This window comes from Loxodonta africana, chromosome 13 (genome assembly GCF_030014295.1).
Source record: "Loxodonta africana isolate mLoxAfr1 chromosome 13, mLoxAfr1.hap2, whole genome shotgun sequence".
NCBI lineage: Eukaryota > Metazoa > Chordata > Mammalia > Proboscidea > Elephantidae > Loxodonta > Loxodonta africana.
The window spans coordinates 15,405,458-15,430,664 of NC_087354.1; the positions used below are offsets into that span (position 1 = coordinate 15,405,458).

At 45.7% G+C, this 25,207-nt stretch overlaps 1 protein-coding gene across 1 annotated transcript in view; it reads left to right on the forward strand.

The window, feature by feature from the left end:
* Positions 1-25,207, forward strand: part of TTC23 (tetratricopeptide repeat domain 23) — a 131,756-nt gene that overhangs the window by 59,180 nt on the left and 47,369 nt on the right. The window contains exon 7 of the mRNA XM_003413795.4: positions 15,808-15,913. Within this exon, the coding sequence (XP_003413843.2) occupies positions 15,808-15,913 (106 nt within the window). The remainder of the gene's footprint in view (positions 1-15,807; positions 15,914-25,207) is intronic.

The window sequence follows — 25,207 nt, forward strand, 5'->3', positions numbered from 1 at the left end:
CGTGGGTCAGTCATCAGGCTGGAGGCTTCTTCTGACTTGTGGTTGCAGGGGCTGATGAACCCAAAATCAGCAGGTCAGGCAAAAGGCTCACAGAGTTGCAGGAGCTGGGGAATCCCAAAATATGCAGGTCAGATGGCAGGCCGCTAGCTCACATCCCAAGAACCAGAGGTCAGAGGATGCCAAGTTGGATGCAGGATTGAAAGAGGGCAAGCTTTGCCAGAACATCCATATATATTGGATACAGGCCACACCCCCAAGGAAACGCCACTTTCAACTGATTGGTTGCTCACATCAGATCACAAAATGGAGGATGATTGCATAATATCTGCCAAACCACTGAGAACCATGGCGTAGCCAAGTTGATATATAACCTTAAGCGTAGACTATTCCTTAGTTTGGGTTTGTCTGCTGCTTCCTCATGACTAGATTTAGGAGATGTGTGCTTGGCTGGAATACAAGAGGGTGTTATGTCCTTCTTGAGGTGATGGAGTCTGGAAGCACATGTCTGTCCAGCCTTTGCTGGTGACATTACTTTCTATCAAGGTGATGTCCAGTTCCTGGACTCACTGCCATTGAATCGATTCTGACTCATAGTGACCCCACAGGGTTTCCAAGGCTGTAAATCTTTATGCAGGCAAACTGCCACATCTTTCTCCTGCAGAGTGGCTGGGGGTTTCGAACTGCTGACCTTTCAGTTAGCAGTTGATTGCTTTAACCATTGTACCACCAAGGCTCCTTTTTCTTCACTGTGTAGTTTGTATTTTTCCCCTTGCGGCTAACGAGCGTTCTGTAAAGAGACGTTTTAAGACCATGTGAATATCCTGCTCCTTGTCTAAGTGTTCCTTCTAGATTTAGCACCCACTTACGAATCTTTCCTTAGCCAGTCATTATTGTGATGATTGTAAAGTGGCCCTTTCCCAGCTCTACCATTCCATTCGCATTCACCTTTTATGCTGACATGCTGCTGTTAGGAATAGCCCTTCTTCTACCCTCCAATTTATTTACTGTTTGTGTATTTGCTTTTTTTTAGTTAGCAAAATTTCCTGGAAATCACTTTATAGCACTTCATAGAAATCTTCCTTATTCATTTGTACTGATGTATGATAGATAATCCATTCTGGGTATGTACTACAGTTTTTTCAAGTAGTTTTCTATGTTTGGGCCTTTAGATAAGCTCCAATGTTTTGCAATGACAAATAATATTGTAACGTGTAACTATATATATATATATATATATATACACACACACACACATACTTCCATGGAAATCCTGGTGGCGTAGTGGTTAAGTGCTACGGCTGCTAACCAAAAGGTCGGCAGGCCAAATCCGCCAGGCACTCCTTGGAAATCTATGGGGCAGTTCTACTCTGTCCTTTAGGGTTGCTATGAGTCGGAATCAACTCAATGGCAGTGGTTTGGGTACATACTTCCATACTGTTGGAGTTGAGAGTAAATTCTTCAGAGTAAACTCCTGAAAGTGGGACTGCTAGGTCAAAGGAAGCATGAATTGGTAGTTCTGTGACATATTGCCAAATTGCCTTTCGCTGAGCTTGTACCATGTGCCTTCCCACCGGCAGTGTACCAGCCTGCCTGTTTCCCCACAGCCTGTTCCAGCAGAGTGTATTGTCAAGCTTTTAGACTAGTCCAACCTGATGGGTGAGAAATGATTATCTCAGTAAAGCTTTAATTTGTATCTCTTTTATTTAAAACAGCATTAAAGATCTTTTTACATGATTAAGAGACTTTTTAATATCTTTTTTTTTTTTGGTGAATTGTCTATTCATACCATTTGGCCATTTTTTTTTTTGTAGGATTTCAGTCTTTTTTCCTTTGACTTATGGCGGTTCTTTACTACTACAGTTACTGTCCCTTTATCTATTATATATGTTGTAAATATCGTTACCCAATTTGTCACTTGTATTTTTATTTTTCTCAGTATTCTTTTTTATTGAGGTAATTCACACATGATACAATTCACCCTTTTAAACTATATGATTTGGTGGTTTTATTATATTCACGAGCTCGTGCAACCATTTCCAGTATCTAATTCCAGAATGTTTTCATCACCCCAAAAAGAAAGCCCATTCCCTCCTCCCTCCATCCCCTGGGAACCCCAGGTCTGCTTTCTGTTTCTTTGAATTTGCCCGTTCCACATCAATGGAATCATATAATATGTGGCCTTTTGTGTCTGGTTCTCTCATTTAGCATAATGCTGTCATGGTTCATTCATGTCATAGTTCATTCGTGTCGTAGCATGTATCAATACTTTATTCCTTTTTATGTTTGCATAACACTCCATTGTACCGGATACACCACCTTTTGTTTAGCCATTCGTTAATTAGTGGACTTTTGGATTCTTTCCACTTTTGGCTATTATGCATAACCCTGCGTTGAACATGTGTGTACAAGTTTTTGTGTGCACATATGTTTTCAGTTCTCTTGGGTATAAGGCTAGGAGTAGAACTGCTGGGTTATATGGTAACTTTTCATTTAATGTTGTGGGGAATTGCCAGACTGTCTTCCAAAGCAGCCTCGCCATTTTACATTCCCACTAGCAGGGACTGAGAGTTCCGCTTTCTCCACATCCTTGCCAACACTTGTTATTTTTGTGTCTTGATTATAGCCACCCTAGAGGACGTGAAGTGGTTATCTCATCATGGTTTGGATTTGCATTTCTCTAAAGACTAATGATGTTAAACATCTTTTATATGCTTATTGGCTATTTGTATGTCTTCTTTCAAGAACTGTCTTTTCAAATTTTTTACCCATTTTTTTAATTGGGTTATTCATCTTTTTGTTGGAGAGTTATAAGAGTCCTTATATTCTGAACACTACATCCTAGACCCTTATCGGATATATGATTTGCTGAGCTGTCAGTTCTATTCCCTTGATCAATATGTCTGTCCTTAAGCCAGTATGCAGTGTTTCATTCTGTGGTACATATGGTCGCTATGAGTCGGAACCGACGTAACGGCACGTAAGAACATGCCAGTATCACACTGCCTTCCATTACTATTGTTTTATAGTAAGCTCTGAAATCAGTAAGTATGAGTCCTCTAACTTTGTTCTTCCCTTTCAAGATTATTTTGGCTATTTTAGGTCCCTTACATTTCCTTATGAGCTTTAGAGTCGGCTTCTCAATTTCTGCAAAAAGAAAAAAAAAAAAGTCACCTGAGATTTTGGTCTGAATTACATTGAGTCTTTGTGTCAACTTGGGGAGTACTGACATCTTAACAATATTAAGTCTTCTGATCCACGAACATGGGATGTCTTTCCATTTATTTAGGTCTTCTTTAAATGTTTTTCAACAATGTTCTGTAGCTTTCAAAGTGTAAGTTTTGCACTTCTTTTGCTGAGTTTATTCTCAAGTATTTAATTTTTTTTAATACTATTATAAATGGAATTGTTTTCTTAATTTCCTTTTCAAATTGTTCATTGCTAGTGTATACACTTTTTTTTAGTGTATAGAAATACAGTTGATTTTGTGTCATCATCTTGTATCTTGTAACCTTGCTGAACTTGTTTATTAGCTCTACAGGATTTTGTGTGTGTGTGTGTGTGTGTGTGTGTGCTGGGGGAGGTTCATAATGTTTTTGCTATGCATACATTTTCTTTCAAAATGGTAAAATTATCAACCTTTTCTTTTACATTTGGCTTTTGCATGTAAATGAAAAGCCATTCCCTGTACCCAGATGACAGAAGAATTCACCCATTTTATGGTGCTTATGAAGTTTGATAGATGGCTTCTCTTGTTTATTCTTTAGTTTAATAAAGGTGAAAGAATAATTTTAAATAAACACATATTAAATCATTATTAAAGAGCTTGGTGATGCGAAAATAGCCATTAGGTTTGAGGCCAGAAAATCTGGGTTGGAGTCCAGACTCTTCTGTTTACTGGCTGTTTGCTTATTGGCAAGTCCTTCACCCCTTAAAAAAACAAAAACCCATCCACTTCACAAATCTGCTCAAAGGTTCAAAATGGAAAGTGCTTTGTGAACTATTGGGCATGCTGCCAGTGTAAGCTAGTTTATTTATTAACATTAATCATAAAACATTTTTCAAAGTCCCCTTTTCTTTAGGAACTTTATCTTAGATGCAGAAAGGTACAGAGCGGCCCCAGCTCTCCCAGAGAGTCCCTGCCTAAAAGGCATTTATTAAGTACACACAATGAAAAGGAGTTTGTTATTTCCTCTCGTTTTTCCCTCTTCATTCCTTTGGAATGAGAGAAGCACCCAGAGAGAAAAGACCTTTTATTTTCCGTAGAACACAGAAAGTTCAAAAGTATTTTAGGAACTAACCCATTAAAATGGAGAAAAATAAACCAAGCCCGCAGAGCCCCCATGGGGCAGAGGCACAGCCCCAGGCCCTGATGAAAGAGCCAGTTTCGGAGCCCTGCCAGCCACCCTGCGGCAGAGGCTGTCAGAGGGCCAGGCAAACACGGTTGTTTCTGAAACGCCTCATGGCAGATTTGGCACTAGGACCTCGCTTTCCTTCCAAGAGGAAAATCACAGCGTTTCACTCCGGGGCCTGAGAGCACGTCTGTGGGTGTGCATTGTCAGAGGGCATCAGTCCACCTGCGCAGGCCCAGGATGCTTGCTCACGTCTCGGACACTTCAGTTTTCAGGGCAGCCATGCCAATTCATAGTTCCCAAATTTACTGAATTGTGAATTTTAAAGTACAATGAAATAATAATTCACCAGTTGCTGTACTAGAGGCTTTGGGGTCAGAAACTCTGGCTTCAGGTCCTGGCTCTGGGCGAGCTGTCGACCTTGCGAGGCTCTGGGATGATGGCTGCTGAAGCTCAGCCAATGGCAGCTCTCCCAACTGGCTCTTTCTGTTTGCTGCACATTTGCTATAAAGTGCAGGGCACTTATTATAAATAATCAGACTAATGCTATTTTTGGAGCCCTCGTGGCACAGTGGTTAAGAGCTCCCCTGCTAACCAAAAGGTCGGCATTTTGAATCCACCAGCTGCTCCTTGGAAACCCTATTGGGCAGTTCTACTCTGTCCTATAGGGTCGCTATGAGTTGAAATCGACTCGACTGCAACGGTTTTTTTAAATGCTATTTTTAATAAGGAAATCTCTGAAAAATACTAGCCTTTTTTGTTTAAATTTTTAAAAAGAAGCAGAATGCAATTAAGATTTTACAGTTTTATTCAGCATAAAAATTTTCTAGGAATGACAAAAATCCAGCTGCCATAAAGGGAACGATTACTGTTTCTTTTTAAGTAAGCAACTTTTTTTTTTTAATTAAAGTGATACATGCTCTTTATATTTAAAAAAAAAAGCTGTACAGAGAAGTCCCACGAAATGAGCTACAAGTCATTCCAGACAGAGCTCCCTGCCCAGAAATAGCCCGTCTCCACCTTTGGGAGCACAGTCCCGAGCCTCTTTCCTGTCCCTGTGTGCTCATGGGTATGGATTGAGAGACAGGGAGAGGCGAGGAAAGAAAAAGAAAGATGGGTAAATTTGACAGCATGAAAATGAAAAACTTCTCTGTGACAACGTGTCATAGGGTCAAAAAATAAATGGCAAAGGGGAAAATATAGAAAGAGGTCTTACAAAATCTAGATGAAAAGATAACTCAGTAGAACTATGGATGAAAGATAGGAATGGACATTTACAGAACAGCAGATAAAAATGGCAGTAACCATACAGAAGTCATCCTCAGCCTCGCTCCATACCAAAGAAATGCATTTTAATCAAGGAGATGCCATTTTCACCTATGAGTAAGCAAAGTAAAAAAAAAACCTTGATGATGCCCAGTGGTGGTCAGGGTGGAGGGAAGAAGAATCCTTGGCACTGCTGCAGGGAGTGTGGATTGGCAGCATTTTAGGGGAAGGCGACTGACAGTACCTCTCCCGTTTTGTCACACACCAACCCTTTGATCCAGCAGTTTCGCTTTTAGGAACTTACCTAACAGACACAGGTGCACAAGTGTGCAAAGATGTATGAGCAGTGATGCAGTGCTGTTTGGCAACAGCAAAAAATTGGAAATACCCTAAAAATTCATTAATGGGGGAGTGGTTACCAAATTATGATATATCCACATGAAGGAATACTGTAGGGCCAGTAAGACAATGAGATAGATGTGTACGTCCTGACATGAAAGATGACTAAAATGTATTATTAATTTTAAAAAGCCAGCTCAATAACTATTGGTTACACACGTCTTAGTCCCTGCATGGTACAGTTAACATCCTTGGCTGCTTACCAAAAGGGGTGCCTCAGAAGAAAGGCCTGGCAATTTACTTCTGAAAAATCAGCCATTGAAAACCCTCCGGAGCACAGCTCTACTCTGGCACTCGTGAGGCTGCCATGAGTCCAAGTCAACCTGTTGGAAGGCAGGCTCTGAGACTGTAATGGAGCATCCAGACCAGGAACACATTACCTAATAAGCAAGGTATACACAGACTTACTCGTGCTTACTTACTAATCCGTAGGGCACAATTTCACCTGTTTTTATGTGGTGAAAAGCAGGTGATATTGTGCACTACAGGTTAGTAGGTAAGCACAGGTAAGCCCATGCATACCTTGCTTACTGGTTAATCCAAACCTGGTCCAGACATGTCAGCATCCCTGCCCTCAAAGAGCAGCTTTATGAGTGAGATAGACTTTAATCAAGTGGTCACACAGGTGAATGTAAAACCCCAGGTCAGGCAGCCTGACCTGGAGTGGGACCCCATGAGCTGCAGTTGGAGGTTGAGTAGATATTAGCCTCATGAGGAGAGGAGAGAGATGCCACTGTGCGGAGGGGGCAGGGTAGGTGGTGGGAGATGATGCTGCGAGAGGGTGGGCCAGGTAAGGATGCCTTGCGTGTGCGTGTGTGTGTGTGTGTGTGTAAGAGCAAGTGCTTATATGTGTATGTAAAAGCATGTGAATATTTCTGAAAGGTTACACAGACACTGTTGATAGTGGTCAGTTAATGGTTAGCCTGGGCGTCGGGGGAAGGGAGATAGGATTTTTCACTTTAATTATTTACTCTTGTCTACTACTTTGGATTTTGAGAAATCATGTGCAGGTATTACTATTATAATTTAAAACTCTAGCTAATTTTTATGAAAACACACACCAAAGAAAAAAATATAAGTGCCCAAGGTGTCTATTTTGGTGCTAACCCTGATAGAGAGGAGAACCTTTTCTCTCAGCCCTATGAAGGAGCTAAAATTGACGACTGGGGAGCTGCTGCCAAGGACTTTCTGGAACTATTAAAAGAAACTGGCTTAGTTTGGGGCCCTCAGAACTGAGTTTTTGAAAGCCCTGTGCACCCAGTGACTTCCCTATCATCTACCCCCATCTGCACCTCCCCGTCTCTTTCCTTGTGGGGGCTCTCCAGGATCCCTGTCCTCAGTGGCCAGCATGGCCACGAAAGGCCTCCCTACTGGCAGAGCTGGGAGAGGAAAGGCAGCGGCCACCTTGGGCTGCAACCTGACCCCGTCTTCCACAAGGCATCAGCTCAGAGCTGAGGGGGGAATGGCCAGCTTGGCAGGGCTGAGAGGGAAAGATATGCAGCCTCACAGCTGGTCAGTTATAAAAGAAACACAGCAAGCTCGCACCTCGCCATGACCAATGGACCTGAACTTATATTGACTTAAGGCACAAACTTGAGTTTCTACATTCTGCTTGGATTCAGGCTTGTCCACTGCTGCACCCCCTCCATAAAAAATAGCCTCCCTCAAAAGCCTCTCAGAAGTTGCTGTGGGGTTCACATATGGGTAGCTCACTATCCCCCCAGCCCACCCACTCCATTTCCGGGCGCAGTCTACCATTTAGCAAGTTCCTTCTCTGACTCTTAAATATTCTTCATTATATTGATTCAAAAATCACCTTTCTTTTTGAATGACCACATAAACCAGAGACTACATCAGCCTGAAACCTGAAGAACTAGATGGTGCCCAGGTACAACCTATAACTGCCCTGACAGGGAACACAAGAGAGAATCCCTGAGGGAGCAGGAGAACAGTGGGATGCAGATCTCAAATTCTCGTAAAAAGACCAGACTTAATGGTCTAACTGAGACTAGAGGGACCGTGGAAGGCATGGTCCCTGGAGCCTTTGTTAGCCCAAGACTGGAACCATTCCTGAAGCCAACTCTTCAGACAGGGATTAGACTGGACTGTAAGACAGAAAATGATACTGGTGAGGAGTGAACTTCTTGGCTCAAGTAGACACATGAGACTATGTGGGCAGCTCCTGTCTGGAGGGGAGATGAGAAGGCAGAGGGGATTAGGAGCTGGTTGAATGGACAAGGGGAATACAGGGAGGAGAGGAGGAGTGTGCTGTCTCATTAGGGAGAGAGCAGCTAGGAGTACATAGGAAGGTGTGTGTAATGTTTTGTATGAGAGACCACCTTGATTTTTAAGCTTTCACTTAAAGCACCAAAAAAAAAAAAACCCAAAAAACGAAAAAACACCTTTCTGCAGTAACCGGTCGTTAGACTAGAAAAGAAGGACATTTGGAATCATAGACCCCGGTTTGAATTCCGCCCTGCCAACGACCCACTGTGTGACCTTCAGCCAGTTGCTTAATCTGGAGGCTTTCTTCCCCCATCTATAAGGGGGGCTGTTAACACCACTCTCTCTGGTCATGGTGAGATAAAGTGAGCTGATGTCCATCATTCACTTAGCACTATGTGGGCAAAACAAAGACAAAGACCAAGCCCGTTGCCCTTGAGTTGATTTGGATTCATAGTGACCCTACAGCACCGGGTGGAACTGCCCCACAGGGTTTCCAAGGAGCGCCTGATGGATTCGAACTGCAGACCTTCTGGTTAGCAGTCTAGCTCTTAACCACTACACCACCAGGGCTTCCATGTGGGCAAAAGTAGGTGCTTAGTCAAGAACTCTGGCGGCACAGTGCTTAAGAGCTTGGCTGCTGACCAAAAGGTTGGCAGTTTGAATCCACCAGCTGCTCCTTGGAAACTCTATGGGGGCAGTTCTGCTTTGCCCAACAGGGTCCCTATGAGACAGAATCGACTTGATGCCAGCGGGTTTGGCAATCAATGTCAGTTCTCTCCTTCCCTTGCCCCTCCTTAGTGCTAGCGCTCAACATTACTTACATGAAGGCTCCTACTATTTTCCCCATGAGTGTTCTCATCTCCAGGTATCCTTGAGTGGTGAAAACAGCTAAGCACTAGTTTAAACCAAAAAAACCGAACCCATTGCCGTTGAGAGAATTCTGACTCACGGTGACCTATTGGACAGATTAGAACTGCCCCACAGGGTTCCCTAGGGAGCCACTGGTGGATTCAAATTGCTGACCTTTTTGGTTAGCAGCCAGGCTCTTAACCACTATGCCACCAGGGCTTGGATTACTAACCAAAAAGTTGGCAGTTCAAACCTATGCAAGGGCAGAAGTGTGACTGAAGTATGGCAGGTAGGCGCTGCTTGAGGAGGGGTGCTGATGAGCAGTTTCCATTTGCCATCACAGTTTCCATTGTCAGCTGTGGGGGAAATCATTCAAAAATTTTAAACTAATTGCCAGAGGCACTTTTTTTGTAGATAGGCCCCTGCCCAGAGGCATCTTAGAAGAAGGGCCTGGTGATTTGCTATGGAAAGATTACAGCCTTGAAAACCCCGTGGAGCGGTTCTACTCTGACACACAACGAGTCGTCATGAGTCGTAATTGACTCAAAGGCCAACTGTTTATTTTTTACCCTCATCTCCAGGGTAAATACACTCAGTTTAAATCCACAGCTGTGCCTGGAGCTACTCATTTGCTCTTCACTTAGCTTTGGCAGGGGAATTTTTCTCTGGATTACTGAGCCCTTTTTAACCATTGTGAAGCAGGGGGAAAAAAATCAATCCCACTGTCCCTTCCCTCACTCTTCCCAAGCACTGGGGTCCTCCACTCGGACTCCTCCCAGTGTTTTGAGTGTTCATCCTTTCTACTAGTCATCAAGCTTTCGCTTCAGGAAAACATGCATTTCACAAATCCCAGGGGACAGTCCCGGTTAGATAAGCGCCTGCCAGCTCTGGCCCTGGCCATGTCTATTGGCAGCCAGATTGACCTGCTAGAATCGTGGTTTCCCCAGAAAGGCACACAAGCCCTTGGATGGGACGGACAGCATGTTCTGCGGCCTGAGTCTTCAGCTTCTAGAGAACAATTGTAAGCCCAAAACGATGAAAACGACAAAGGAAGCAAGACAAAGGCGAGCCTGGGGAGGTTACTAAGGAAAGCGGAGCAGGAGCGAGTGCGGTGGCGCTGCAGGTACCCAGGCGGAACCGTTTCTGCGGCTCCTGCAATCGCCAGGAAAGGCGAGCTTGGCTCCTGGAATTCTGTTAACTGTAATTCCTCGTCCTTAAATGCCCTCAGATGTATATAACAGGGGTATTTATATTCTTTTAGCAAACAAAGTTGTTGTTCCAAAATCGTGAGCAGTGGCTTAGCTTGGAAAGATTGTATAATCTAATCACTAGCTTTGTCAGCTTCCTTTCTGCTTCCGAACGAGGCCCGTCTGCGCGGCCTGGCGCTGTGGTTCTCAGACAGTGTCACCCGAGCGCTCCTGTTCCGTGGGGGTGCTTCCTGGGATACTGGGTGGGAACAGGGGGGTGGGCTTCCAGGCCCTCCAGCTCTTCAGTAAGAGCAGCTCAACTTTTATGAGGACCGTGGAAGATTTTGTTTGGAATAAAAGGGGTTCTTCTGGAAACCCTGGTGCCATAATGGTTAAGAGCTAGGACTGCTAACCAAAAGGTCGGCAGTTCCAGTCCACAGGGCACTCCTTGGAAACCCTAGGGGGCTGTTACTACTCTGTCCTATAGGGTCACTATGAGTAGGGATCCACTCCTTGGCAACGGGCTGGTTGGTTGGTTGGTTTTGGTTTTCTGCTTGAAAAGAGAAACTTAAAAGTAAAGGGTGCTGCAGCACCATCCTTCTGCAGGTTGTTTTTTCCACTTACCATGCTGATACATGTAGATAGAGTTCAATCACTGATGAATAAAGCCCAGTATATTCATCCCCCATTTTTTTCACCGTTTCAAATAATGCCTCATTGGAGTTGAGGGTATTTTCAATACACATAATGATGGAGAAATACATTATATACATTTGAGGATAGATCAATTTTAAGGAGCATTTAAAAATATATATACAATTTGGATTAAAAAAATACAGTATATCCATACAATGGAATATTACTCAGCCATAAAGAGAAATGAAGTTCCGATGCATGCCATGACATGGATGAACCTTCAAAACGTTTTCTTGAATGAAATAAGCCAGCACAAAAGGACAAATATCATAAGACCGCACTTATATGAAATATCTAGAATAGGCAAAGGCATAGAGACCAAAGTTGATTAGAGGTTATCAGGGGTAGGTGGGAAGGGGAAATAGGGAGGTATTACTTATGGGGTACTGAGCTTCTGTTAAGGGTGACGGAAGAATCTGGAAATGGATAGTGGTGATAATTATACAACATGGTGAACGTAATTAATGTCACTGAATTGTTCATGTAAAAAATGATTGAAATGGCAAATTTTGTTATACATCTTTAACCACAATAAAAATGAAAACATATGTCTATAGTTTGGAAGATGATGGAAAGGGCACGCTACGCTGGACCCAAAAGGAAGGGACAACAGGCGGGGGGGTGGGGGGCCAATGGAGAGTGAGAATGGAGTGGTCAGAGGATGAGAGGTGATGAAGCCAGGGTGCTGAAACAGTCAGAGGGTGTCTGTGAGTTGGAGGACCCAGAGGTAGCACAGGTTAAATGATGACAACGCCCAAAGCGTGACGAGGGGTGGGTGGCTGAGGGCCCAGAGAAAATGAGCCCATCAAAAATCCGAGAGGCCAAGGTATGAGGCCATTTGCTGGATGTTTTCTGTTCACCCCTTGGGCTCCTCTCTGCATCCTTCTCAGCCCTGCTCTGTGCCCCAGAGGCTGGCTGTTGTAAGTCCTGTACCAGTGGGCTTCCTTTGGTCTGGCTGGGAGGCAATCAGGAGCCTGGACAGTGGGAGGAGAGTGAGGACACTGTATTTATTCCCTGGCTCCTCTCCTCAAGGTCACTGCAGGTGGGCTGGTCCCTCCACAGGAAGCCACAGCACTTTGTCCTACAGCTCATCTCTCCAGCTCCAGCTCCAGTAAGCACTCCCTCCTCACCGCACTGGCCTTGATGGCAAAGCACCTGGCAGTTGCCAGGCCTGAAATCCCACACCCTCCTCCCTGGCGTTCTTCCACATTAAGGGTAATGGAAAAATTTGAAACTGGGTAGTGGTGATGGTTGCCTAACAGGATGAACGCAATTAATGTCACTGAATTGTACATGGGTAGAATGTCGAAATGGCAAATGTTTTATTACACATATATTTACTGCAGTAAAACATTTTTTAAAATAATCTTTTTATTGAACTCTTTGCTCTATTAACCCTTTTGAGGGTGCCATGTCTTTCTTGCCTGGCAGGCACAGGCCAATCATGGGTCATGAAATCACAAAAAACAATGGCAGGACTAGGGGAGGAGAGAAAGGTGGTGAGCCGGTGCTAACTCCTAGGGAGGGCCTGTGTCTGTAAGTTTTGAAAAAATGAAACCACCCCACATTGTTGTAGCCCATCTGTGAGCTCCTTTAAAATTTTTTGTGATTTTCTAGTGTTAGCACAATCTCTGTCTTGTAGAAAGCATTTAGAAATTAAAATAAATTTAATTGAATAGGACTGAATTAAATTAAGCAGAATTGAATTTTACTGAATAGACGAGATGCTAAATTTGCACAATTTAAACACAGGTGTCTCCCTCCCCACCCCCCACCAGCATATGGTTTTTAGAAGCTTCATGAACATCAAATAATAAATTAGATCAGGGATTTAGTTTCTGAAATGAATAATGAATAATAAATGTTTGCTTATATTAGTACCTCATGAGGAAAGATGTGGTTCTGAAAATTTCATGGTAAATTCAGATCCCCTTAAGCTTTCAAGATCCACTTTCTTGATATTGTGAGCAGTTGCCCTTGGAAAATTTTGCTTCCTGCCTTCAATGCAAAAGGCGACTTCAGGAACTTTCAGAGCACGTAATTACTCTTTTGAAAGTAATATTGATAAACACATATCTATTATATCTCTTTGCATTATAATGTTGAGTAGAAACAAAATATAAAACCATTTTTGAACTTGAGTTTTAATCCATCTGAAATACTGTGTGTTAAAAGTCCCTGTAACAGTATGAGTTAAATCTTTTCTGGCCTCGCACAATGGTTGTGTCCTCAAAGAGTGGGTTCTAGAGATCGTTAAGGTCCCCGGGCAGCACAGATGGTTTGCTTTTGGCTACTAACTGAAAGGTCGGTGGTTTGAACTCACTCAGCAGTGCCACGGAGGAAGGCTTGGAAGCCTGCTTTTGTAACGCTTACAGCCAAGAAAACCCTATGGAGCATAGTTCTGATCTGTAACACATGGGTTACCATGGGTCAGAGCTGACTTTCTGGCAACAGGTTTCAAGAAGGTTAACTAAGGGGAAAAACACAAAGTAAAAGTGACTCAATTCGCCTTTTTTTCTGGGATGGGTAGGGGTGTTTCTTTTCCCTTTTATTTTCCCCAGTCGCTGAACACGTGGCCTCCCACTGCCTGGCTGTCTATGCAATTTCACTTAGGAGTGACAGTTATTTCAAAAACACCTCAAGTCAAGCTGAAGATTGGAGCTTTCAGGCCAAATCAAGGACAATGACTAGTCTGGGGGTCACTGGAATCACTTTCCAGAGCCCTGGTGGCGTAGGGGTGACGAGCTTGGCTGCTAACCAAAAGGTCAGCAGTTCGACTCTACCAGCCACTCCTTGGAACCCCTATGGTGGCAGTTCTACTCTGTCCTATAGGGTTGCTATGAGCCGGAATCGCCTTGGCAGCAACAGGTTTGGTTATATTAATCACCAAACTGCTTTTCAGAGAGGTCGTACCAATTCTGGAGTCATTTCGTTTTGGTGGCATAGTGGTTGAGAGCTACAGCTGCAGACTAAAAGATTGACAGTTGAAATTCACCAGCTGCTCTTTGAAAACCCTCTGGGACAGTTCTACTGGTCGCTACGAGTTGGAATTGACTCGACGACAACAAGTTTGGAGAATCTCTTTTCCAGTTTATTTATATTCTATCATAAGAAAAGTAGTTTTAAAGTAAAGTATATTGTCAACATTTTTAAATAAAAAATTCTCGTTTTCCTAATGCAGCAATGAAGGTTATTACCAGCAATCTTGATTTGGAGTAGCCCCTGTGACAGAAAGTCTAGAGCTAATAGCTCAGCTGTTTTAACATATGACAAATGAGGGAACAGTCCAGAGCCAAATGTTATCCTTCTACCTTGATTACTCACCTCAGAAACGCTCTCAGTTGGCCATCAGAAGAGCAAGTCTCTCTGACTTCGCTGTCTGACTGCTTGGTCCAGGCTAGAATTCTCTTCCGTGTGGCTTTACCACCTGTGCCACCTCCTGTGGATTAGTTGAAGCTGCCTAGAGGCAGAACAGGGTGCTCTGGTGGGTATGCAACTAGCGAAGTCTGCTACCATGGGCACACGTGACATGCTGTGTTGTTGTTGGCTGTCATCAGTTGGCCCTGGACTCACGGCCCATCATCGGTTTGGGATAGGCCCGTTGCCACCTGTAGGGTTTTCACTGGCTAAGTTTTAGAAGTAGATCACCAGTCCTTTCTTCCTGGTCCATCTTGGTCTGGAAGCTCTGTGGAAACCTGTTCAGCATCATTGCAACACAAGCCTCCACTGACAGATAGGTGGTGGCTGCGCATGAGGCGCGTTGGCCAGGATTCGAACCCAGGTCTCCCACATGGAAGGCAAGAATTCTGCCTCTAATCACCACCACCCCATTACATGGTAGAAAAAGCAAAATGTGGCATCAGAATATCGAGGGCAGAGTCTCAGCTCTGCCCCTTATTAGCTGTGCTATATCTTGGGCAAATTACTCATTTAAACAACTTCAGCTCTTAAATTTATAAACTGATGATAATGGAAATTAAAATGAATTGATATGACACATAAAAGGTACTCACAAAAGACACTATAAAGTATATTTTATATCTGAGTTATTGCTGGTTTGTTTGCTTGTTTTTGGCCTATCTCAATCTAGTGTTTCCCTCCTTTAAATTCATGGTATTTTAGTATTTCTGTCACTGTCTTGGCAATTAATTGCAGACTACCTACCATGTCATATTACTGTATTATTTCACCATATTTTCTCTTTCTATACCTCCCACTCTTTATAGCCACACCTCTCCTGTTGTAGACCATCTGTGAGTAGATGTTTATTGGGTAAATGTAAACATATTATTAACAGCATTTTTGAAACTTCATATGTTGACAGGCAGATGAGTAAGCAACTTTTTATTCGAAGGGATGTATTTTATCATGATTATTAGTTTATGTTCATAGGATTCATAGATTTTTCCAGGATTTATCGGGTGATAGGCCCTGGCCATAAGGACCCCTAGTGGCATAGTGGTTAAGTGCTCAGCTGCTAATCTAAAGGTCAGTGGTTTGAACCCACCAGCCACAGAAGAAAGATGTAGCAGTCTGCTTCTGTTAAGACTTACAGCCTTGGAAACCCTATGGAACAGCTCTGTTCTGTCCTAAAGGGTTGCTATGAATTGGAGTTGACTTGACGGTAATAGGTTTAGGCCCTGACCGTAGCATCAAGCCTAATGGAATCAGAGTCTGGCGGTCTCCCCACTGTATAATGCTTTTAAACCCAGCTCTCCCGAGATTGACTGTGCTTCCACATAGTTTCTTACAGCTCTCAGCTTTCTGCTTGTCCCTGCAAGAACAGTGCCACTGCTACCAAGTTATTAAACGTACTTTTCTCTTTGTGGTGACAGGCACATCTCATTGTCCTGAATAAATGCCCGTCTCAAGAGGAGGCAGCCGACTCCGCACACTTTGTGGCCCAGGCCGCTGTCACTTCCGGGAGGCCTGAGTATCACGGTAAGAGCCAGCCTTCCAAGGGGGAGGTCCCTGCTTGCTCCCCACACCTGTGAGCTAGTTGCCTTCCCGTGGGGAGGGGGGACAGAGCTGTCCCCTGGGCCCTTCTGAGAGCCTTTGTTGGTTTGTCCAATCTCCTGCAGCTGTGTCCCTATTTGTTCCCCAGAGTCCTTTGGTTTATATTCCTGTATAGTCTTCCTCCAATCTTCTCCTAAATATAGGCAGTTCCTGGGTTATGAACGAGTTTTGTTCCTAAATCTGTCTTAAGTCGAATTTGTATGTAAGTCGGAACAGTTAGGTACAGTTCGTATCCAACATCAGTTGCTCAAATATTTGTCTTAGTGTATAGTATAGAGTGTACCTTTCTATGTATAAAAACATTAAATAAACCCTTCCAGATACATGAAAACATCTTTAACACAATACAGTAATAGTAATAATAATGTTTGGACGTGCGTCCCAAAGTAGGACCCGCTTGTTATTATGAACCATTGTATGTACCTCGAATTTTTAATATGAGAGGCTTTACAGGGGTTGGTTCATAACTACAGGTTGTACGTAAGTCTGACATTCGTTACCCGGGGACTGCCTGTACATCTGATCTTCATCCAAACATAGCTATTAAGAGTCCCAGAGAGTTCGTGCTGGGCTTACAGGGAAATCTGCTCTGCTTTCAAAGGTGATCTATTTTTAAAGATTGTTGTGGAACTACCGTGGCAACAGAGCTGTCGTGTTAGAACTCCACCCCAGGTTCTCACAGGGCCAAGCTTTCCATCTGGGTGAACTTACACCTTTTCAGGATCCCAAAAGGAAGTTGCCATTTATGATTCATACGGTTTTTCTTAGCACAACATAATAGGTAGAGCAGGGAGCTCTGTAAATTCCTTAGTCCACCACCCTGGGCTCAGGGCATACAATTTGCCTCTGTTGATGGAGAACACACATGGTAGTGACTTTTTTTTTTTTTGGTCAGAATATTCAGAAACAGTGTATAACTCATAAAGAAGAGTTAGAGGGCGTATCCCAATGGGTCATATAAAAATACTTATGTACTGAATAAAATGAGGTCCAATGTTCCAGAAAGCATAAAATGGGTATCTGGAAGGCCTTGGGTTTGGGTTTGGGTTTGGGAAGCAGTGGTTGGGCCAAGAAGAGGCACATTGGAGAAGCTGAATGGGGTCTCTCCATGAGCAAGACAGTCTGCAGAGGTCCCTGGGCCAGGCTGGGTGCTCAGTACAGGGACAAGCTGGCCAAGGGTTTACCAGTGTTAGCCCATCTGTCCATCCTGCCTTGTGGATGTGTCACTCTGGCCTCCTGGAGCTGCAAGCACTGAGAGCTGGAGGAGCCTGTCTAGGGATGGACAGAGGAGGCAGGGGACCTTTCTAGTCCTCCCTCCCTAGATTACTCCACACATAATAATCAGGTTTACCTTCAAAAGTTTCTCAAAAAAAAAACAACCATTTGACCAGCATTTTGGTACCTAAAGGTCTTTTAATAGTGGAAAGAATGTTCCATTCCACAGCTATTAATAAAACACTGAAAATGCGTGCTTGAAGGAAACCCTAAAATAGCAGGAGGCACCCATCTAAATGTCTACAGAGACCAAACGAGCAACATGAGTGAAGTAGGTGGTTGTTAGAAAACAGTAGCATCAGCAAGATTAATTATACATGGCAGCTAATTGCTGGCTATAATATGAGAAAGGCAATACAGAGTGGTGGGGACTATGGCAAACGGGAAAGCCCATACCCTGTTGAAAGTACACAGCTGAAGTTTAGCTCCAGCCGTTGCTGCCACGTGGAGCAAAGGCTTAGACGGGCAGATCTTCTACTTTTTCAAGAGAAGGCAGAAATCTTGACTTTTATCTGAAATCTCTAATTTACAAGTGATAAATTTTAGTTTATTAGCTCAAATTGGCTAGATCCATAATTTCTGACCTGAAGAGCAAGGGTGTGAATACATGGTTATCAGATCCTTCCTTGTTTTTCACTGGAGCATGTGGGTTAAGACAAGTGGAGGGTTCTGAGCCTCTAAACTGGTGCGTGTGTAGTGCGAACAAAACCCATGGCTGTCAAGTTGATTACGACTCAGCAACCCTATAGGACAGAGTAGAACTGCCCCATAGAGTTTTCAAGGAGCACCAGGTGAATTGGAACTGCTGACCTTTTGGTTAGCAGCCATAGCTTTTAACCACTACACCACCAGGGTTTAGGTAATACCAAATAGGTAGCTGCAGCTAAGGCCAAGGCCATCTTTGCCTAGAGGAATTTGGGTTTGCCATCATCTCGCCTACCGTTCCTACACAAACTTATTGAATACACGAGTTGGGTTGGGACCACCAGAAATTGTGTCCTAAAATATTTTTGTCCCATAGCTGTAAAGCTAGGTCACTCTGCTTTGCATGATTTATAGAATCAGAGACAATCCAAGTTGAATTATGTAGTAAGTTTCCCAGTCTTGCCTCCACTGTGATATGACGATGGTAATAATACCTGCTTGGTACAGGTCTTGCAAAAAGTAAACCTCCTCATGCAGTAATAATAGCTAACGCTCACCATCACCTGTGCTAGTGTGGTTCTAACTGCATTGCATTTATTAACTCAATTGATCCTCACAACTACCCAATGAAAAAGGTAGGTGCAATTGTCCCCATTTTTGGGATGGAGAAACTGAGGCTCAGACTGGTTAAGTTATTTGCCCAGGCCCCATAGCAAGTGAGTGGCAGAGATCTGAGCCCAGGCAGCCTGACCCCAGAGGCTCTTTACTGCTGTGCTGTATTACAAGACCTGGCACTACACATGTCCCCTTCCCTTCCTTGCCCCTTGCCCATTAGACCCACCAAAGAGTCTGTGGAGTTTGGGACAGACAGGGATATGAAACAGCAAAGGGAGCCCAGAGAGAAGAGTTTGGAGTGCCAATGGGAAGGGGCCAGTGCCCAGAGCCTGCGGGGAGTCTCGCCTCACCTCTGCCTGTGTCTCTGGAGCAGCTCAGGGCACTGGGTGACTTGCACGCAGGAAGCAGAACTGCCAGTCACAGTCTGAAATGTGTGAGGCATTCAGAGGTGGAAGGATACGAAGACAGCTTCTCCCAAGAGCCCGGAGCTGGCACCAGGGCAGCCAGCTCTACGGCTTAGGATGGGGGTGGCTTCCGCATGAGGCCTGGAGGGTTGATTACTTGAAACACCTGCCACAGGTGATTCAGGGACTCTGGAGTGAGCAGGAATCATAGTAATAATGACAACAGGGGTGATAACAGCAGCAGTGGAGCTCTCTTATCTGCCAGGTACTGCTAGGTGGCGATACTTTCACAAACACTGCTCCTTTAACCCTTTACCAACTCTTGGAGGTAGGACATACCTCCCAGTTTACAAATGAGGTGACAGCCAGCTCTTCACCCTGGGAAGTACCAGGCCAAGCTACAGAACCTTCTCACTCCATACTCATCGCTCTATCCCAAAAAAGGACAAAGTCCCTGTTCGTCTATAGCTTGCTCCTAGAGAGCCCTTCTCAGATTCAGCATCTTCTGATTATAAAACCTGTGAAATGTGTGTAACTTTAATGATTCAGGGACAAAGCTTACTGAAGCTGTAGAGGCTAAGTGCTAAGCGAGGAGGTTTTGCACTGAGGTGGTAGGAAAGAAAAGCATGCTTACTGTCCAGCAGCGGCATGAAGCCCTAGGAAGGGTGCATACCAATACCAGCTGCCATCAAGTCAACTCCGACTCGTGACAATCCCTTGTGTGCCAGAATAGGACTGTGCTCCATAGGGTTTTCAATGGCTGATTTTTCAGAAGCAGATCGCCAGGCCTATCTTCCAAGGTGCCTCTGGGTGGACTTGAACTTCCAACTTATCAGTTAGCAGCCGAGTGCATTAACTATTTGCACCACCCAGGGACTCCAAGGGAGCACAACTCCTCACTCCTTGAGCCTCAAATAAATTACCTGAACGGACAAGTCAGAAATGAATAAAAACAAAGAGGAACACAAAATATCCATATTGTGTTCAGCTCATGTGAGTACTGCCACTGTCAGAATCATGACTCCCTCAGCAAACATGGAAAAGGCTGGGGAAAATGAGCTGCCTAGGCCAGCATTTGAGATCCAGGTTGTGGCCCTCGCCCTCCCTGCAGGAGCACCATGTGGTGTGGGCAGGTTGGTCCGTGTCACGGGTATGGACTGAGTTTTCCTCGGGGAGCAGGGCCAAGATGAACCCCCAGTCAGGAGCTGCAGGGAGCCCGGGCAGGGCATGCCCACCATCTCTCCAGGTAGCAGGCTCTCATGTTGTTTCTCTGTTATCCTACCAAGAGCCAGGCCCACAATGGGAGTGAGAAAACCCACCTAGACTGACGTTTCTCCAGGCCTCTGCTGCCTCTTGCAGGGGGAAGTAACAGTGGGGGAAGTTGGCACTTATCTTTGTCTAACGACTAAGAGCCTGTCTGTCCATCTAGTCTACTGTGGTGGCTTGCATGTTGCTGCGATGCTGGAAACTAGACCACTGGTGTTTCATACACCAGGGGGGCCAACCATGGTGGGCAGGCTTCAGTGGATTTTCCAGACTAAAACAGACTAGGAAGAAAGGCCTGGTGATCTGCTTCCAAAATTAGCCAATGAAAACTTTATGGATCACAACAGAACATTGTCCAGCTTTCTTGCTTTGGGTACATCATCAATTGCTGGAGAAGGACCTCATGGTTGGTGAAATAGAGGGCCAGGGAGGGTGAAGGAGACCCTTGATAAAATGGTTTGGCACAATAGCTGGAAAGATGGACTGGAACATGCTGGCAATCATGAGAATGACATAGGACCAGGCAATATTTTGTTCTGTTGTACATAAAGTCACCACGAGTCAGAGTCATCTCAATGGCAACTATCTATTTACCTATCTACCTACCTGCTTACCTGCCTGCCTGCCTGCCTGCATGTCTGTCTGTCTATCTACCTGCCTGCCTGCCTGTCTGTCTGTCTATCTACCTGCCTGCCTGCTTGTCTGTCTGTCTGTCTACCTACCTACCTGTCTATCTGCCTGCCTGCCTGTCTACCTGTCTGTCTACCTACCTGCCTGCCTATCTACCTACCTACCTACCTGTCTACCTGCCTGCCTGCCTGTCTACCTGTCTCTGTCTATCTACCTACCTACCTATCAGTTATCTATCTAATCTGTCTGTCTGTCTATCTACCTACCTATCTTTCTGTCAATCATCTATCTATCTAATAAGAGAAAAACAAACCCTCAGTGCATCTACAACCCACCACAGCTCTCCTGCGAACAGGACCTTGTGACTTGGGCTTTGGTCCATTCTAGTCTGAAAGTCCCAGGCCGATCCCCTGGGAGCAACCCTGCATGTTCCACTGAGTGCCCAGGAAATCTACATGTGGGGGGAGGTGGTGGTGCTTAGCTCTGCTCTTCTGCTTTTAGACCTACTTGTGACTGATTGCAAGGACGCTTCCTTTCTTTTTTGGAAAAAAAAAAAAAAAGAATCTTTGAGGAGAAAAATTTCCCATCTGGGGGTTTTCAGGAGCCTGCTTGCTGAATGCCCATTGAAGGCATCGCCTCTAACAAGCAGAACCCACTGGCTGAGAAGCGACTGTTCAGGCGCCACACCCTAGCTAATCCCTTTGCTCGGTGCCAACCCCCACCCCCACATTCCTTATGCAGACAAAACTGCCCTAGAAGTCACCAGGGATGGAGATTGCATAAGGATTCCCAATTCGGGCTCCCGGAATGCCGCTAACCTGAGCCTGGCCAGCTTCCCAGAGCAGCCATAGACAAACTTGGTATCAACCACTCTCCCCAGCCCTGCTGAGTGCTCAGGCCCTTGGCCTTGTGTTTATAACTCTTCTCCTAAATAAGATTAAAATGCAGTGGTGCCAAAGCCAAGTCCATTTCAGTGTAAATCTTTGGGAGGCAGAGCCCGCTAAGCGCAGGCAGCCTTGTTTGGAAGTGGCCCCATCGGCGGCCTGAGGATCTCGAAGGTGGAGAGGCTCTGAGAGGCTCTGGTAGGCTGAGGAGCTGATGGCAGTCAACAGCCAGGATGGGCTCTGGCCCTTTGGAGTCTCAGGGGCAGGGGCAGTTAGGACCTCTAACTATATGGACCAGTCTCGGCAGTGTAGGGTGCACTCCCACATATAATTCCCTATGTACAAGTAAATGCACCTCCTCGGTCCCCACTGGTCCTAGCTTTTACCCATTCTTGACACCAAACCAAATCCGTTGCTGTCGAGTCGATTCTGACTCATAGCAATCCCACAGGACAGAGTAGAACTGCTCCATAAGGTTTCCAAAGAGCAGCTGGTGGATTTGAACTGCTGACCTTTTGGTTCACAGCCATAGCTCTTAACCACTGTGCCACCAAACTCCATTCTTGACACAGTATACATGAAATATGTAAATATCTGAAGCCAAGCACTGGGTCTCCCAGAAGTCTCCTCTTTTACCTTATCCAGCCCTCCTTTCTCTCAGCTCTTCCTCTTGGGCCTGCCTTCTCAGCTTGCCCTGCGCCGGCCCTGCCCCTCTGTTCCCTGACTCCTTGCTCACTGGTCACTTTTGCTTTTTGGGTCCCATGTGTCTTACAAAGACCAGAAGTCAGACAGCCCCTGGTGTCCACACACCCAGCTCCAAGGGGCTCCCAACAGGTAGCATGGCTACCCAGGACCAGCCACAGTCAGGTGTCCTTCCCCTTCCAAGGTTCCTCCTTAGCTGTCCCTCCTGCCTCCCTCACCCGGCCTCTACCTGAGGTCTCCAGGTGGGGGCCTGGGCAGTCCTGCTGGTAGAGAGTGAGTGTGAGCCAAGCTGGCCCTGCCCTGCCCAGCCCAGCCCTCTCCTTCCTCCTCTTCCTTCCACTCACCACCAGCCTTCCCACTGCACCTCCAGCCCTATCTGTCACAGACCCTTTCCCAGCCCTTACCGAGGTGCATTTCTTACTACAGAATGCCTGGCCAGCCTGAGCTTGGCCACCTTTGAGCCCCAGGTCAGATGTCAGTATTCATGCCTGCTCTATGCCTCACAGGTCCTGAGGGAGAGGGGAGAGCCACAGCTGAGTGCAGGGCGTGAGGCTGAGAGAAGCTGAGGAAGCCACCTGCTCTCCATCTCCCACCAGCGTTAGTGGGGCTCCCTCTGAGAAGGCATCTTACAGCTCATCCCATCTGCAGGATTAGGAGTCACAGATGAGCCATGCCCAGGATCACACAGCAGGCTAAAGGCAAAGCATGACTTGAACAGAGCCCCAGATTCATCAAACTTACCACACCCCAGAACCAGAGCAGAGCAACCCTGTGGGTGCCCCAGCCCCCAGAGGTCCAGGGGGCCGAGGGGCAGCCCTTGGGGCCAGCAGAGAAATAGCTGTGTTGTGCACCCAGCGTCCATGCTGCCTCTGTCCACAGAGGGGCATCCCGGGGCAAGACTGAAGCGCATCAGGCATTGCATACATATTGCCTAGGACACTCTGGCTTCATTCCTTTCCTGGTGAGGAGAAAGCACACGAGCTTTCCGACAGCCTCTTTCATGAGGCTCAGGTCTTTCACTTTTGTGAACATTTCTCAGGCAAGTCTATGCTATTCATACCCTGACTTGACTTCAAAAAGGATGTTTAAAGCAGCTTATAGAATTCACAGGTACTTCAACAAGACAAGCACTAGGAGCAGTAAGCTCTGAGGTTCCTGGAAGAGGGATGACTAGAGGAGTGACCCTGTGCGGGGTGCTGGGTCTAGAGGGCTCCTGGTCAACTCCCTGGTGGGGAGGACATGGAAGGCAGGCAGATTCCAGTGGTCACTGAGCCTCTCACCAGGCTCTTGGTGCCAGGCTCTGTGCAGGCCCTTCATGACCCATCTCTCATGTAAGTAAACCTCCCGGGCCTGCCACCATTTTAGTCACCACCCTTCACTGACTGGAGATGGTCACAGACTCCTCAGACCACTCAGTGATGAGCAGCATCCACCACCCCCAGAAGCCATGTCGCTGGCCCACCATTGTGCCTGTGCAAGTGTCCTCCTGAAGAGGTCTCCCCGGTGGGTCACTGAGGCCCCCTTGGTCACTTCTAGTGGTGAGGAGAGAGCCTGTCCTGGGCGCCGTCGCCCTCAGGCTCCCCTCACCAATGGACCTTCAGGGCAGCAGCTTGTGCAGAGCAGGTGCAGCCCCCAGGAGGGTCTAAATGGAGCCAGTGTGTTTGTTTGCTGGGTGACTGAGCTCCTCTGGGTTAATGCCAGGCTTAGATTTAAGAATTTCCATTTATAAATTCCCTGGGGTTCTTAGTGCTTTTGCATTTAGTACAGAGCAGAGACTGTTTCCCAAGACTGTTGCAAAAGATAATTGTCACATTGTACATGGAGGCCACTCTCCCAATGACAGCTGTCCTCACTGTTCCAAGCCTCCTGCCTCAGGGCAGCCTCCAGAGAGTGAGCCCAGGATTACTAGAATTTATTTTAATTAAAAGCCTCCTAACCTCCAAGGTGCCAGATTGCAGTCCTGCATTCCCCTTGCTCTTTGAATGATGCCTTGTTCTTTTGCTTGTATATGTACATCTGCAGCGGAATCCAGGGGGCCTCTGGGAATGGCCTGGCTCTGAGCCCCTGAACACCCCCCACCTGAGAGACATTGAAACCAGGTGGCAGTGCTGTGGCCACTCTGCCCACAGCCACGCTTCCTCCCACGCTCTCACAGACCACCTGAGCATTCTGTTGGAGTAAAAATAGGGAAGATTGATGGCCCTGGGACGCCTGTGCTGCAGTGGCTCAGATCTACATGCTAAGTCACGGGCCTGTGTTTTACAACATGACCTCATCTTTTGCCGAGGCCATCGGTATCAGGTTGCAGGTGATTCTAGAGTAGTTTTTAAAGTTAAGACTGGCCGTGTAAGTTGTTTTTGTTAGGTGCCATCGAGTCAGCTCTGACTCATAGCAACCTTGCGTATAACAGAACGAAACACTGCCTGGTCCTGCGCCATCCTCATTATCGTTCTTATGCTTAAGCCCATTGTTGTGACCACTGCGTCCATCCACCTTGTTGAGAATCTTCCTCTTTTTCTCCGACCCTCTACTTTACCAAACACCATGGTCTTCTCCAGGGACTGATCCCTTATGATAACATGTCCAAAGTATATGAGAAGAAGTATCACCGTCCTCGCTTCTAAGGATCATTCTGGCTGTACTTCTTCCAAGACAGATTTGTTCGTTCTTTTGGCAGTGCATGGCATATTCAATATTCTTTGCCAACACCATAATTCAAGACAGCAATTCTTCTCTGGTCTTCCCTATTCATTATTCAGCTTTCCCGTGCATATGATGTGATTGAAAACACCATGGCT